Source organism: Magnolia sinica, chromosome 15 (genome assembly GCF_029962835.1).
Source record: "Magnolia sinica isolate HGM2019 chromosome 15, MsV1, whole genome shotgun sequence".
In the NCBI taxonomy this organism is placed as follows: domain Eukaryota; kingdom Viridiplantae; phylum Streptophyta; class Magnoliopsida; order Magnoliales; family Magnoliaceae; genus Magnolia; species Magnolia sinica.
The window spans coordinates 750,606-767,918 of record NC_080587.1 but is presented as its reverse complement, the minus strand read 5'-3'; the positions used below and the strand labels follow the sequence as shown (position 1 = coordinate 767,918).

The following is a 17,313-nucleotide window of genomic DNA, read 5'->3' as shown; positions in this document are numbered from 1 at the left end:
ACCTACAACCAGTCATAACTAAACATGTACTCCTTTTCTACAAGCATTTTGCCCTTGGAAATAAACTACGTCATATGAACAGTCACAGATGATCACCCAAATCTTCTAGTCGTGGGTGGCTGCCCACATAAAAGAAGAGACTATAAAGAAACAGAGTAGAATTTTGGGATGAGACTAAAAACAAACAGGCTAGAATTTTGGGTGAGTGGCCCATCTGCTGGCCGCTCCAGAAGGTAGGTATTAAAAAACGGTTACATAATGGCTGTTACATAACAGTAACAGTGGTGTAATGGCCGGATAGAGAAAAACAAATTGTGGGGTGTAACAGCTGATTTGAAAAAACAAATTGCCTGTAACGACAGCCATTGTGAGCCATAACATATGGGCCACTACATTTTTTTTCCTTCAAAAAATGTAGGAACATTACAGAGCTGTAATGGTCATATCGCCGGCCATTACACCAGCTGTTACTATTACTGAATACAATGACTCGATACGAGGATGAGTGGCCGACCCTATGAATTACAGGGTTAATAACAGTTGCGATATGGTGCATGACATAGCAGAAGGGCCGAATATCCAACATAAAACTACTTCTCGAGGTGCAAGTACAGTGACGAAAATGGAGTGCCCAGATGCAACAAACAGACACTGAAATGTCTATGAAAATAAAATGGAACTAAGGATCTCAGATTCCTGGACACATCATGTACATGCTCTCTACCACAGCTTCCAAAAAGAAGAAAACCCAGAACAGAGAGCTACTATCACATTGTAATGGTACAAGCAACCACCATCCGGCACGCTTTGATTAGTTTGTAGATGACTGATGGGTAGTTCTTCAGCACCCAACTTGCTCCTCATTCCCACGGGCCCCTGCAGAGGATGACCCAGTTCGTCGGAACATTTTCACACCAAAAAGATCTTTTCCGGTCACCCCATTGAAAGAGAAATGCTTCTTGAAATGATTCTTTATCAGGGAACTACCGCCTCGCCTTACCATCGGCAGAGACCGGTTTCTCCTCAATCCACTCTCAGTTTGATCGGAAGATTGCCTGCTGCTGGTCCCCTCACCGTCAGTGGTAATGGATATCCCTTGGTTCCTGCGAATGGATCGCAAGGCCATCTGCAGCGGCTCTGATATTGACAATGATGATTCAGCCCCACCAGCGACCTTCTGACACATTGGGCAAGGTGGGTCGTGGATCTGTGTTTTGGGTGTTGTCTGATCCAAGCATTCTGCATGGAAAACATGACTGCAAGAGAGTACTCCAGCAATTGGCATATCGCCAGTTCTAACAATCCGATAAGAACTCCATGGGGATTTCTGCGACAAAAGCCTCCCGCATAACCCACATTTCTGATCAGCTGTAGAATTGCAAGCTGGCTTTACGTTCCCGGAATCCATGTGATCTGTTATGTCAATGATATCTCCGTCAAAGCCCATATCGTAACTGCTAGCATTGCTCCACCTGAACCCTTCTCTTCTTGAACTCGAGCTCGGATCAGGCGAAGCCTCCATCTTTTTCAGCGCTAGGTTTGCAGTGCCATCGGGTGAGAGAGACAATGTCGGATTCTCTCCTGGTGTCGACCTGCTACCACTAGCCATATCGGCTGTCCTGCAAACTTCATTATCTGAAACGGGATTACGGAACACAAGCGGGTAAACGGGCTTTGACATAAAAGAACGCCTGCCTGAGAAATTCCGCTGCGGGAAGGAGATGGGTGGTGTTCTGGAGGACTCCAATTGATCAGATTCTGAGAGTGGTGATGGAGACCCAAAGCTGTTGGACACTGCAGATGCACCGGCAGTAAAATGACTCTGCAGCAAGAAGCAAAGAAGATACTCAGCAACAAAATTACGGTTAAGCATCCAGTTGGATGCACATCTGAATTCAATTGCAATTGCTACTCTAGTAAAGTGGAAATAACCTAAGGTCCAAATTACAATTATGTTACTTTCAAGTTGGGACTTTACAAGGAGCATCGCTGCAATTTGAGGGCTACTTCCTCACTATGAATGCTAGGAAAAATCATTAGTTTTCACAAGTCAGCTCACTTGTGCATCCAAACGCAGCCTACATCAATCACCTAAGAAGCTAGAAAAGAAAGGTACCTCTGTAGAGTGAGGAAATGGGGAACTCTCAGGTCTTGACCCTATTTGCAGAAGAAAAATAAATAAATCTAGGTCAGTGGCATGAGAAGTGGAACAGCAAAAAACACTGAAACAAGAAGATAAGCTTTTGCCCAAATGAAAGATACAAGAACGAGAAATAGGGGAAAAAAAAAAACAACAAATAGAAGAATGAAATTACCAACATATGTACTAGACTATTAGATAGCGCTTGATTGCAATAAACCCATGTAATAGTCTATTACATTGTGCCTGTGGCAATTTTGTGCTCTCATTGCCATCCCAAGCCTGGATAAAGGTGCAAGGTTGCATCAGTTTGACAGCCGGTGTCGAACTCATGCCATTACTTCCATCATGAATCTGAACAATATGACATTTCTTGATAGAGTGGACTGGCGGAACAGGATTCATGTATCTGACCCCAATTAATTAGGATAAGGCTAAGATGATGATGAAGAAGAATTATTAACATGCAGTGGTTACAGTTTAACATTGATAACTAAATTGTGTCTATTTAGAATGAATGAACTTCAATTACCTGCGGCCAAAGGTGAAGGAAACTCAGCAAAGCTGAATTTTTGCAGGGGCGGGGTCCACCGAGGCGCCTGGAAATTGTCAGACGGGCTTCCAAAATAAGAAAGTGCACCATCCGACACAGAATGGTGATGGTTGGGATAAGGATCACTGGTCAGAATACTTCTGCTTCCTTTACTATTTGAGGATAATGATGACCCATATGGAGGAGCTCCACAAGATCTGTTAGATAATACATCCGACTGGAATCTGCAGTCCCATCTCCTCGATGGTGGAGGAGAGAAGCTTGAGTTTGTTCGCCAACGAGGTTCGTTGGGATCCATGGAGCAGTCTCTACTGTTTGCATTTGATTTAGCTCCATGTGGCCCAGCGGCCACACAACAAAGAGCACCCGTCTTAGCTATTGTTGTGGTGACAAGCAAAGGTAAATGGCAGCAGTTATGATGGTAGCTTGAGACACCTTATCCCGTCTCACAGGATGATGAGATCATGAAAGCAGAAGACTTTGCATTGAATGCAGATTGGTGCCACCACCATGAATTACCACAAGCCAGTTAGTCCAGCCTTCGATATTTAAAGCTCCAAAAATCAGAAAGAGCTAAACAATACGTCCCACCATGAATATGGGCCACAAAAATGCAAGTTCCTTAATGTCACATCTCGCTGGATGGTCTTTGATGATTGTAGCTCTGCAATTGAAGAAAAAAATTGGGATCTCTCCTCACCAATACAAGCAAGATTGCCGGTATAATTTATTAGTCATATTGAGTACTTCCTACATTCAAATCCTATGTTGGATCTTGCTGGACAGCTACTCCTTTCTGTCAGACTTCAGTTGTGGAGGGGAACCCTCTTTGTTCTGCAGAAGGAAGAATTTTGGTTCAAATAGTGGATGATATTAAAATCAATTTTATTTTATTTTTTGAAGGAAAAGATCATTAACTTTCTGAAATTCAAGAAGTATGTGAAATTTATGCGGAAGGGCATTCATTCTTAGAATACAGCCATGATATCCATCTGTAGTCCTAGCTAAACGATATATTACAGAAGATGGTCAATGATATTTAGTCATGGTTAAAAAGAATGTAAACCCAATTGAACCACAAATGAAAACTCATATTACTCAGAATGGAGCATAATGTAATGCAATTTATTGAGATAAAAAGGTGAATTCAGTAGTAAATGAAGACTCGGACATGCTGACAAAACCTAAACAGCCCACCCTTAAAAAGCAATATGGAGATAACCTTACAGTGTAAATACATGCATGTTGTTTACATGCCATATAACACAAAAATTAAATTAAAAAAACTAAAAAGAGGCAAGATCCTAGGTTCAATCATAACTGCGCGACAATAACTCAATATGGTGAAAAACTTCTTGTGAGATTGAATGAAATTATTCAAGGGGTCAATAAGGTTGTGAGTGGTCCTTTATGGTGTTTCCTTCCAACAACATCTGGCAAGGACCATTGCTTGTTCCTTTTATGGATTACTGATGCAGGACAATTAACCACTTGCTCTAAAAGCTCGAACTGATAGAGCATAGCGAATTAATCGCTTTATCTCATAGCTTAGGCCCCACATCCCATGGGTTAGGACTTCGGCCGAACCCCCCTCATGGGCCCCACTTCACATTGGTTCCGCTTCACATGAGCCACCCACCTCACACAGGTGGGGCCTGCCTCACACGAGCATCCTGCGTCGCATTGGCCGCCTACCCCGAGTATGGCCCTGCATCCCACAGGCCACCCCACTCAAGCCCAGTGTGAAAATACTCACCCCTGGTGAGGAGTCTCGAACATGAGACCTCCCGCTCTGATACTAATTTTGATGCAAGACAATTAACCACTTGATCTAAAAGCTCGAACCGATAGATCATAGTAAATTAATCCATTTATCTCATAGCCCAGGCCCCACCCCATGGATTAGGACCTCAACCAAACCCCCTCGTGAGCCCCACTTCACATGGGTTCCGCTTCACACGGGCCGCCCACCCCGAGTGTCGCCTACATCCCACAGGCCGCCCCACTCAAGCATGGTGTGAAAATGCCCCGGTATTAATTACACCAGCTTCTTTGAGAAAGCTCTCCACCATAAATGTTGTAAAATTTTAGGAAGTAGTTCTAGCAGCCTTAATTTTGAGAATGTGTTTGTATAGCCTATTGCTTCCCCTTTGTCAAAGAGAAAAAAGCCTTTGGGAGAGAAAAATAAAAAATAAAAACTCTTAACTAGGGCTTGACTTCCAGCCCCCTTCTTATTTATATTAAGTGGTGTCCAAAATATATATACCCTTAAAACCATTGTTATCAAATGCGATCACATATGCGCATACTATTGATCAAATCGCATATGCCATGATGGCATATGCAATCCTGGCAAGTATGCCATGGCATACTTTTATATGCGATAAATATGCGATCGCATATTGCATATGCGATCGCATGTTTCCCAATAGCCAAGAGCGGAAGATTTTTATTTTTATTTTTTATTTTTTCAAATTGGAGAACTTTTGCCTATAATTAGGCACTCATATCCCCTCCATTTTCACTATTCATTACTCCAAAGCTCTAAATCTCTTACTCTTTCTCTCTTACACCTCTTTCTTTCTTACTCTAATCTCTCTACAATTATTTCAATTATGTTTATTTTTTGTATTTTATAAGTTGTGCTTACTTTTTATAAATTAAGTTGTAAGTTATAACTTGTAAGTTGTTTCAAGTTATCCATTTATCATTAAAATTTCTTTGTTCGAAGTTTATAATAATTAGTTATCTTTTAATGTAGCTTGTTGATTGTTTTGCTAAAATTTATATAATATAATATAAGTAATTAAATATATCACTTAATGAAACACTCAAACTATAATGAAATAAGTAAAATAATCCAATCCAATCATGTGTACTAATTAGATGAGTTTTTCCCTCCTTTTTTTTTTAGAATTTTTAGATTTTTTTTATTTTATTTTTTATTTTTATGCCATGGCATATGCGATTATGCGATCGCATATGCGAACAACATATGCTGATCGCATGAAATCGCATACGCGATTTGACAACATTGCTTGAAACCAAGGTCAAAAGAGAGAAACAAAAGAAATAAAAATAATAAGAGAAATAAGAGAAGAATAAAAGATAGCTCATGGTCCAGGGAGAAAAGGCCCGCAGTTTAGAGGGAGAGTGCCCACGGTCCACAAATATATGTATCTTCTAAAATTCAGAATCATCTACCCCATCACATTTGCCATAGAACTATTGGAGGCTCATGAAATGAGTGATATGTCACTCTTTCCACCACCTTCACTCCATATGGATAATTTAAGAGGAAGTAATAAACAAATTCCAAAGAGAAAAAACTAACTTCACCATTGAGTTATTGCTGGTGGTTCCAACAACGCTGTCTTGGATCCCTAAGCCAATAGTGTTTCCCCAAGATTCCCAAGATTATTTCCCCATACCAAAGTGCATTTGTTCACGACAGGCAAATCCTAGACAGTGTCCTTATAGCTCATGAATGCTTGGATTATTGTAATAAGTTGAGTAGGCCTACAAACTAGATCTTGAAAAGGCTTGTGACCATGTTGATTGGGCCTTCCAGGACTACACGATGGGAAGATTGGGGTTTCGGTGAAAAATGGAAGGCGTGGATTTAGTCCTATGTTTCCTTAGCTCACTTTTCATTTCTTATTAACAGTTCTCATTTTGGCTTTTACAAGGCTTCAAGGGGTCTCAGTCAGAGAGACCCTTTGTCCCCTTTTCTTTTTGTAATAGTAAAGCCTTTAGTTGTATGATGTCCAGGGGTTAGGATGCTAGTCTTTTTGGGGGATTCCAGGTTGACAATTTCCCACAGTGCATAAACCACCTCTAGTTCACAGATGACACTATTGTTTTGTGAGTCAAACAACTCAATGGTGGGTTTTTTTAGCATGTCAATCTGTTGGTTTCAAGTGGCATCAGGCCTAAAGGAAAATTTATCCAAAAGTGAACTCTTTGGAATCAATGTCCCTGACTCCCTCCAGAGGTAATTTCTAACCTAGCATATTCTTTTGGGTGCAAAGTAGGTTCATTGCCTACTTATTACCAGGTGCTCCCATTACGAATTGGTAAACCTCCGATGTTTTTGTGGGATAGGGTAATAGAAAGAATGGAAAGGAAGTTATCCCCGTTGAAGAGTCAATTTGGTCTCATCTCGTTTCCAGGGTCTCTCCCCTTCTCCGGGATTTAGAAAACTCTCTTCACTAGTCCTTGGTTCCCTTAGGGTCTTTCTCGGTATACTACTATGGTTCTCTTGTCTACCCAACACCGTCGGAGATACGTTGCCATATGGGAGTTGTTTGATTTTATGGAGCCCCCCCAAAAGTTGTCGTGTTCGTGTGGCCAGCAGGCAGAAACAGGGTGCTCACGATCAACACTCTACAAAAAAGAGGAATGATTTTAGCCAATGTATGCTTGATGTGCCGTGAAGATGCAGAATCTGTGGACCATCTTTTCATCCATTGCTTGTTCTCTTCGACAATCTGGTGGGAAGTTATTTCCTTTGTTGGTGTTCAATGGCTTATGCCAAAATCGATTGACGACCTTCTATGCTCCTGGCACACAGATCTAAGAGGAAAGATAGGAAAAAAGAAATGGACCCTTTTAATGGCAATCCTATGGGTTATTTGGATTGAAAGGATCAACAAATGCTTCAGGAATTTAAGAGTCAACTTGGTTGGCGTTTTCGATAGGGCTATCCTTCTGTTTAGAGACAGGGCCCCTTAGTCTTAGGAGTCTAGGGGTTCTTTAGGGGTCTTAGGGGGTTCTTTGGGGTTGTCCTAGTTTCAGAGTTGGGCTGTTGTAATTGTTTTTTCCATTTTTTCTTCTCTTTCTTTTATCTTCTTTGATTATGTTGCTTTTCAGTTCTTTCATTCTTAGCTTTTGCCTAATAAGTTTTCACCTTTCAAAAATGAAAATCAATAGTGTTTCCAATCTCTACTTAGGGTGTGAGGAGTCGTTGACAAAACCCCATTAGTCGACCAGCATTTGGTTTCCTCCTTGGGTACCATCTAGGAGAGCAATTTCTACAACTGCAATTGACGCAATAAAAGGACATCAAGGTGAGAAGGAATTTGTGGGATTCAAGCTCTTAGTTCAATGGAAAACACCTACATTTCAAGATTGAGCCATTTAGGTCTCAGGTTCGAGACCAACTCAACTCTCAAAGAAAAAAGCAAGTGAGATTTTGTGAAGAGCATGGATTAATTGTCGCCTATTTCTTGAGTGTCATATGTTCTCCATATATTTTGTATAATTAAATACTTGCCCTTTTATTTTATTTTCTTTGTTAATGGATTAACCAATTCTTCTCAATTACGCATTGCAAATCTTCAAACATTTTAATGGACCAGACATGAGGCTCCCTTCCTTAATTACCAAGGCAACCTTTTTTTCTTTTTAAGAGGTAATAAAGAATTTTATTAAGAAGGCCTAAAGGCAAAGAATACAGATTCCACCTAGACCTGACCAAGGACCACCCCTTACAATCAGGGAGCCCACTCCCTGAGGCACAAAAGGGCCCTGTAAAGGCCATCCAAAAGGGACCCGCTGCGATTTCTGAAACAACGGTTGTTTCTCTCAACACAAAGAGACCAAAGACCAGCGAGCAAAGCAAACCTCCATTTCTGCTTAAGATGATAACCAAGAATGCCTTCATGCCCTCAATGGATCCCAACATTACCCAAGGGATTTTGAAAACATCCAAGATCCCCTCCAAGAGGCAAAAGATGAAGAGATGATCCACAAATTGTGCATCTTTCAGCACCAGAGCTCTCTTCATTAAATTATCAATGGTCACATTGTTACAAAGTGCATTTTCTTATATGAACTTCAGGTTGTCCATGACACCACGTTTCACGAGTGCAACAGTGAAGTTGAAATCTAACCACGGCACCAAGGTGTAGAGAGCAAAGGCCTTCAATGCAACAATTGCAACAATAGGTAGGCCACACCCAATCACATGAGTGATGGCCTTTTTTCCACATAAAAATAGGTGCTCCACAGTAATGCACTCAGTACATGCTACAGTGTCTTTCTATTTAGGGTCTGTTTAGAGTTAACTTATATGAAATAAGGCTAGATTAGATTAAAATGACCTGGCATTAACGGAACTTTGGGAATTGTATTTGGTAGGGGGATTTATCACAACTTTAAGAAAAAACCCTAGTTTGTGCATTTGGATGCACCTCCGCAAACCATAATCCAATCCCCCACTCGATGAATAAGCACTAAAAAACCCACTCACCCAAAACCAATTGGATTGGTTTTCGAGCAAGCATACCAACAAATTTGTGAGAACCCCCCTTTTGCAGGAGTTGAGGATTTGTTCACCTCAATTGGACCCATTAATGATAAGGGAGACAATGTCACCAGCCAAAACAGTACACACTCTACCGTGATAATATTAAGTCAAAAGATTACATCCAAGTAGAAAGCGCATTTGGATGTTAAAATTTGCATAGACCAGAGCTGGCCATGCCCGATGTGCCATTGTGCTTGTTTCTTGATGAAACAGGCTCACTTGCCATTTCAGACCAATTTGACAGACTTCCCCCATTCGAACTTAATGCAGCAAGGGGTTCCACAGTTTCCAAACAAAGTGCCTATTCCAGTTAAAGTGGGTGTCATTTAAATAAGGTGTAAAGGACAGTTAAGGCCTTCTCTAAATGACGCCAAAAAAGCCAACTTCATGACCAGTGTTATGAAACCCAAACTAGACTGGACGGTTGGACTTGGCTCAGAACTGGCCACATAAATGGGTTGGATCACCTAGAAGCCTGTTTCAGGCAAGAAACCCTTTGAACCACACCATCCGACTGGTCCAAACGTCCAGATTGGCCATTTTTCTTGGTTGGATTGGCCATTCAGCTGTTTGTACATAAAACTAAAAAATGATTTGGGATTTCAACACACACTCAATATTATACGAACCAAACGCAGTACAATTATCAATCGTGGCACAGGCATCTAGTTGTCTAAATTCGTCATTTTTTTTAAATTATGCATGCGCATGGCACGGGTGGAAGCAGTCAGGCCATCAATTTGAACTTTTAGGACCAAACCACCAATAGAAACTGGTGCAGGCACCATCCATGTTTAAAAACATATTACAAAAAGGGGCACGCCCCATCAGTACCAGTACCACTGTAACCTGCAGTGGTACCAGGCAGATGTGGGACCCATGTGATGGGTGTATTAAATCCAACCCATCCATCACATTCGCCTGAGAATATTACCCCCAGCTCACAAAATTTCGGTTGACCCACGAATCAGGTGGGCCAGAAAACAGGGTACAAGTTGGGAGGGAACACCCAATCCTGATTTTTGTGGATGGTACACCATGTTGTGTATATAAAATCCAGGCCATTCCAACCTTCATCTGTCATGAATGACGGGTCAGTCCGAAACTCCCACTGTTTTTCAATTCAGGTGGGCCCCTGTGCAATAAAGTTTGGCTACTCTCTCACATTGTTCATTGTGTTGTGGCCCACCTGAGTATTGGATCAGGCACATTTTTCGCATTTAGAGATAATATGAGGTGAGGAATCTGATGAACGGATTGGATGGCCTGCAAACATCGTGTGGGCCCCAAATCTTTCCAGTACCACCATAAGCTTACAGAGATGCTAATACCACAGGAGTGCGCCTCTTACAGAAATAGTTGAATGAAAAAACATCAAAACATGCACTGAAATCCAATAAGTGTCAAGCTGGGCTAAGAAATCGCACCCGAATACATAATCTTACCAACCACGCAATTAAAAGCAAAAAAAATAATAATAATAAATAAATTGCAAATTGAATAATATAAATACAGAGAGGCAGGGAATTCAATGAAAATTGCATCTTTCCCAAATCACTCAAGTGGAAGACATGAACCATGAACTCACAATCGAGCAAAATTACAGGATTTCTAGAAGAAAAATGTCTCGTTTGCTGATTGAATGAGATCGAAACCAACAACAGAATCCAATAAAGAATCCATCTTTTCTGTAAAATACCATCCAAAAACTAATTCATGAACTTCAAAGTTTCAATCCAGAAAAATTACCAGGTTTCAGTAAATTAAAAAAAGAAAAAGCACAGATCAAAGAGCTTGAATTAGAGAAAGAGACAGGTGGAAATAAATGAAATATGGAAGAAAGGCATTACCTTTGAAATCGATGGTGGATTTCTGTGCTTGGTGTGAGAGAGAAAGGGAAAGGAAGGGGAGAAAAACCCTAGCTTTGATGATGGACGGTGGACAAGAGCCGGAATTTATATGATCTGAAAGGAAGAGAGAGAGTGGCTCTGCCACGCGCGTGTATGACTCTGAACATTTACACACGCGTAAATACTCGTGCCAATTTGGCAGCCCCATCTACACGCAAATACACATGCCAATTTCTCACGTGCGAGGAATCCGGACCCACCATCAGGTGGGCCATGTTTATTATATCTTATGAATAATAAATTCATCCTTTTCTCTCCTCACGTGCGCCAAAATTTATAAAATAAACGTCCTTCTTGAAAGATCTTTTTCTGGACGTCCGTTTGTTATGTACATTTTGATCAAAATGAATAGATAAATGGCCTGATATTTATTACAGGAGATCTAAATAGAATGTGTGGTCCACCTAATGGAAGCATCAGATCTATTAGATGTATTTCATATCAGTCTATGATATTGCGTGTGGATAGTCAAGCTCTACACGCGTTTTGTCTTGGAGAACCTCGCCAGGTAAAAGCATCCAAAAGGCGGGCTCATGAACTTTCCCCTTTGAGGAGTTATTCGATTATACTCTGGAACAGTATGGTAGTTCATACTCGTGCACTCGGGAAAATGTACAAGTGAACTTCCTTTGGCTCCAATTAAACCATCCAAATAGTGGACTCTCATATAGATAATGACCTTTAATCATATAAATTGGAAGATTATAACTACTAGCTAGTGATTTTTTTTTGTTGAATCAATACCGTTGAATATTGTTTTATTTTAGCCGTCCATTAGATGTTTCATAATCAGCAAGTTAGATTATAGGTTCAGTTTGATTATTGCTTGATGGCCCACCTAAAATAATCATCATGATTTAAACGGTTCATTTTGAATTAGGTGTATGGTACCTGTACAACTTTTGATTGCATAGCCCCAGTAATTCCACTTTGGAAATGAATCCTCATGCCCTGGCATGGACGCGGATTGCGTGGTGACCGCGCCATGACCTCGGCAGGAGGACGCGGATTAGATACCGACAGGTTTAGCCAGTTGGCTAATGAAGTGACGCCACTAAGTTCTGTGGGCCCCACTATGATGTATGTGTTGTATCCATACCGTCCATCCATTTTGAGATATTATTTTAAGGCATGAGCTAAAGAATGGGGTAGATAAAAAGATGTAGTGTACCCCACCACAAAAAACAGTAGGGAGAGTGATTCCCACCGTTAAAACTATACTAAGGCCCACATAATTTTTTTTTGAAATCCAACCTGTTCAAAAGTTAAAATAGACATAAAATAAGGTAAAACACAAATATCAGCTTAATCTAAAACTTTCGTGGCCTTTAGAAGTTTTTAATTGTGGGTGTCATTGTCCCCGCTATTTTCTGTGTCGGGTCCACAGGAGCTTTGGATTTAACTCATTTTTTGGATACTGTCTAAAATGATTTTTATAAATGGATGGAAGGTGTGGATACAAAATATATATTGTGGCGGGGCCACGGAACTTTGTGACGTCACTTCAGTGGCGCGATCATTAGCTAATCCGCGCCCGCGGTGGGACGGGGATTTCCTACGTAAGCCTTTCCTTTCGCACGAAGTTACTGCACTTGTAAATTTAGGTGGGCCAGCCATGATGTTTGTTAGAAATCCATCCCGTCCATTTATTTTTTGAGATTATATTAAGATTTGGAGCAATAAATGAACCAGATCTAAGACTCAAGTGGTCCTAAAACAGGAGAATTAAATGTCCACAGTTTAAATATTAGTGGGGTTACAGATGTCTTCAATCAATATAATATCTGTGTTTTCAGTACACCTTAATAGGAATTATGTTATTAACGGCATTGATGGCATGGCCTACGGAGGTTTCACCAGTAGGAGTTTTCCCATCCACCTTTTACTTCAGCGCAGCCTCTACTCGCGGCCTACTTCAAGTAATAAATATAGGTTCTCAGTAACTTTTGGTATCGAGTCTTAAAATAGCTACAAAATCAATAAATAGGATAGATTTCTCGCAAACATCATAATAGCCCCACTTAGGTTTCCAGCACATGACAATCCTGCAAAGGTTTTCGCCACTAAATCTGCAAATCTCCACGGTGGTAGGGTTATGTGAGACCCAGCATAGTGTATGTGTTTCACCTACGCTGTCTATTCCTTTTGGTGACTCATTTAGGCCATCAGCATAAAATTGATGGATATGCAAAGCTCAGGTGGACCACACCAAAAAAAAGTGGGGATTGAATGCCTACAGTTGAGAAGTTTGCAAGGCCCCCATAAGCTTTGGATTAAGTTGATATATATAATTTCCTTTTATTCATGTTTGTGTGACCTAATGAGTAAGTTTATATGACAAATAAACATCATTGTTTACCCCAGGAAGGCTTCAATATCCTATCTTTCCTACAATGTAGTTCACTCATGCGTCAACCTTGAGCCCGTGGCTTAAAATGAAATGAGAAAACGGATGGACAATTAATGCGGATGAGAACGCATATATTGCAGTTGGTGTCATAGAGTCTTGACACCACAGCCAATGATGGTGGCACCATGCAACCCATGTCTGCCCTGCATGGTTGCACACATGGCATGTGTGGACTAGATCCATCCACGAATCCATTACTTGGACAAATTTCTTATTTGATTCTTCAATCAAAGGCATCTTAGTAAAGGTTTGGAATTCTTTTTTAGCTTTAAAGTATAGTGATGATTTTCTTAGTATATTTGGATAGTGGGAAGAGAGAATAACAGAAAAAAAATTAAGATTATAATAAGTGTCTAATGATGATTTCCCAAGGCTTCTAAGAGATTCTCATGAATTTCATTTTAGGGGCATATGTTTGAATAATCTATAGAAATCCGATAAAGTTTGCATTGCAGTTGTTTTATATAGAAATTTATTAAATTTCTCAATGCTGTTGTTTCGTATTTAAGATATACTCATGTAAGAAGGATTTCCTGCTAAAGGCTTTCGCATGAAGTTCCTGCACTGGGATGATATGTGGGGCCTATAGTGATGTTTGTTAGAAATCCACACCTTCCATCCATTGTCAGAGCTCATTTTGGTACATTTAACAAAAAATTAGGTGTCTCCAAAACTCAAGTGGGCTGAATCGAGAGGGAAAATCAGGGAAAAAGTTTTCTACGGTTGGAACCTTTCTAGAATCTATGTTGATATTTACACGCCATCCAAACCGTTTATAAGGTCATTCCCACTCGGATGAAGTGAAAACACTAAAAAATCCGCCTGTTATGAAACTTTCTTGCCATCCGAATGTTTCAAATGGCGGTCACTGAATCTACATCGCTTCCTATTGTACGGCCTACTTGAGTTTTGGATACTCCTCATTTTTTGTCATATCATCTAAAATGACCTCCCAAAACGGATGGACAATGTGGATTTATCATAAATATTATAGTGGGACCACCTAGCATCCCAACCCAGGAACAAAAGGCTTCCACAGGAAATTCATGTCCTATTTGTAGTTGTCTCTTCCGCTGCCGGGCATACACTAACGTGGCTCAAATATTGAATAGACATGCCAGTGATGACTCACGTTCAATAAAGACAACTTTGTAACGGACCCGTTTTGTCTACGTGCATTTACACATGTAAATCATGACTTATGCACAGAAACATGATTTGTTTTTGTTTGTTTTCACCAGCTTCCATGTGTAAATGCTTTCTGGTTCTCTCAAATTATGTGGAAATGAACATTGAATTTTTGCACCTCATGACGGAACTTTCTTATAGAAAATACATAAATAAATACAATTTTCAGAACCTGTGACAGGGAAACTTGCACATGCAACTCATGTGGAGGGATGAAGGGGGGAAAAAAATCAAGAGATGAATATGTAAATGATGGACATGATGGAGTGAAATGATGCTAGCGATGGGAGTGTGCTACTTGCGCATGGAAAGGGATTTCTCGAGGGTTAAATCCGAATATGCAATCATGCATCCTCATTTGCCTCACATGTGTCAATGTGTGAAATGGGGCATTGTTCATCTTTAAGTATGCCCCATATGTGCCACATGCCACATGCGCCAATGTGTTGAGTGTCACCATCCAACTGATTGTGTCCCACACGTGTCTTGTGCATGTGCATGTGCATGTGTGTCAACGCGCAGCTTCAAACACCTCGTGTGTCTTGTGTGCTGTAATTTAGCTTCAATTGCCTCACATATGCTACGGATGCTACACATATCATTGTCCATCTTTACGTATCTTACACGTTCCATGTGTTATCCAGCTCATGGCTATGATTTGCTTAGGGCTTGTTTGGAACATGGAATTAGGTGATATGGAATTGCATTGTTCCCCACGCAAAGGACTAGATTGATCTAGGTATCATATCATCCAGTCTTAACAGTTGATACTACGGGATTTTTGGTGAATTTCGACATTCACTACATCTGTGAGCTGAGCCCCGCATTAATGCATGTGTTTTATCCACGTTATCCATCCATATGCACCCCTCACATGCGACATAAGAGTTGCATATGTGTACAGGTGACCAACATCAATTGTGAAATTGATCCATTGATTACAATTCCATAGTCCACCAAACATAAGTTTCACATGGCTGTTTTTCTCATATGAATAATTTGATCCCAAACATAGGATTGGATGGTCAAAATACCATGAAATTTCCATACATGCAATCATTATGCAATAAGGCTTCCATACTATTTAATCCCACGAGACTAATAGGGATTAGGTTATTTGTTTGTGTTTTTTTTAAATGCCTTCCTCATGTCGTGCATCGAATTTAGAAATAAAAGAAAATCTAACAAAAAACAAATAAGGAAAACAATGCTTCCTTTCCCAAGGATTATTGGAAATAAGCTTTTATGAGAAACACTATTTATTCTCCCATGGTTTTTAATAATCCAAACAAGCCCTTTAGCGTTCCATGCAATTTCAACATGCTGTGAATCATATGGAACTGTTGGGAAGCGCGGAAGGTGAGCCCTCAAGATCTGACGGTCTACACGATGTTTAGAACCTTTACAAAGTAGAAGATTGACGCTCCAACGGCCCGCTTATCTACTACTGGAGCAGATGGAACTATTCACACCTCTGATCCTACGGTATATAGTGGCCCCGGATTGCGATCTATGGATCAGATCGTCCCAAGGACAGGCTAAGATGGACAGACTACCGTGCACAATATATCTCTCTGTATACTCTCGGTATTTCGTATGATTGTATATTTGCGAGAGAGAGAACGCATCCCTTTTATAGGAAATGAGAGAGAAATCGGATGAGATAGGATGAAACCATATTATCCGGTCAAATCCTTATCTCTTATCATATTTCAAATTCAAAGTTGAATTTGAAATCTCAACCGAATAGAAAAGAAGGCCGGAAAAAAGCCTAAACATGTGGGACCCACCCACTAGTGATTGCTCACCAGTGGGCCCCACTGGCCTTCGTCCAACATCTCCCACTCAATCACATTGTGGGTTGTGGGATAGGCACAAAAGATTTGTCCATCTAACTTGCCTAATAACAATAAAAAAACTAAACATCGCGATCAAAAGAATTAGAGGCGTGAGACCAGCTGGACCACCATAATCTTCTCACAGGTGCTTAAGTACTAAGTGACCATCTGACTAGTACTCAATAACCCAAGCTTTGCAATGCCTGTCCTAGTCCGCATGACCACACCGAATGGAGTTAACTCCCGACTTGAAGTACTCGGCCAACATACGCACTTATCCAACTTATCGAGTTATTATGAAAACTTGATTTTTCACAAACTTCGAATAAAACCAATTTAAAACAATACTTATATATGTATATGCTTTTTAAGAAAAATACTATTTGCAAAAGTCTAATAAAAAACAACTTGATACTGCCGACGGATAAGTCTTCAAGTGCGTATTTATAGTTCTAGAAACTTGGTGTTGCTGTCACGGGATCTTCCCCACGCAGATGTGTAATTTGGAATTAATCAAGCTGTTTTCCTAGCGTAACTGAGTCTGGCCAATCAAGGACCTTTCGTCATAGTACACTAAAGTAGCAACACTCAATCTCATCCTCATATACACAAGAGGAGGGTAGCTAAGGACACAAAAAGTCACCTACGGGACTCGCTACTCGCACGTTATAATGATTAGATCGAATCAAAGCAATCTGTAGGTAATAGGTCCCAGCACGTGGCTACAATCCACGTCGTAAAGTAGACAATACTAGGTGAATGTCGGGTCTACAATACGCAGGTCATTCTACATAAGGTACGACTCATCCATAACCTCATAACCTGGCTTTAATTTCAGACCATAACATTGATCGCATGTAACGGAATGGTGCGATTATGTTATTCGACTTTATCAGTCTCATCTTCAATCTTTATAAGATTGTAGGCAGATACGACTCACTCATATCCTCATCCTTTATTATTC

The 17,313-nt window shown here is 40.4% G+C and overlaps 1 protein-coding gene across 4 annotated transcripts; it reads right to left on the bottom strand.

Annotated features, from left to right (window-relative positions):
* Window positions 1-560: 560 nt before the first annotated feature.
* On the bottom strand, window positions 561-11,076 carry LOC131228197 (uncharacterized). 4 transcript variants are annotated; one of them, XM_058224071.1, is made up of 5 exons: window positions 10,854-10,994; window positions 3,448-3,527; window positions 2,673-3,357; window positions 2,117-2,157; window positions 561-1,822 (listed from the first exon to the last, which is right to left on the bottom strand). In XM_058224071.1, exons 3-5 carry the CDS (start codon window positions 2,989-2,991, stop codon window positions 842-844), a joined length of 1,341 nt encoding a protein of 446 aa, XP_058080054.1. In that variant the 5' UTR covers window positions 2,992-3,357; window positions 3,448-3,527; window positions 10,854-10,994; the 3' UTR covers window positions 561-841. The 4 variants fall into 4 exon arrangements, with proteins under 4 accessions (XP_058080054.1, XP_058080055.1, XP_058080056.1 ...); XM_058224072.1 differs by lacking the exon at window positions 3,448-3,527 and having other exon boundaries at window positions 10,854-10,950; XM_058224073.1 differs by lacking the exons at window positions 2,673-3,357; window positions 3,448-3,527 and having other exon boundaries at window positions 10,854-11,076.
* Between the last annotated feature and the right edge of the window lie 6,237 nt (window positions 11,077-17,313).

Coding starts and splice junctions, on each gene's coding strand:
- LOC131228197 (XM_058224071.1), bottom strand. CDS start 2,991: ATGGATCCCAACGAACCTCGTTGGCGAACAAACTCAAGCTTCTCTCCT. Junction 2,158..2,672: donor TCCTTCACCTTTGGCCGCAG/GTAATTGAAGTT, acceptor TTCTGCAAATAG/GGTCAAGACCTGAGAGTTCC. Junction 1,823..2,116: donor CATTTCCTCACTCTACAGAG/GTACCTTTCTTT, acceptor TTCTTGCTGCAG/AGTCATTTTACTGCCGGTGC.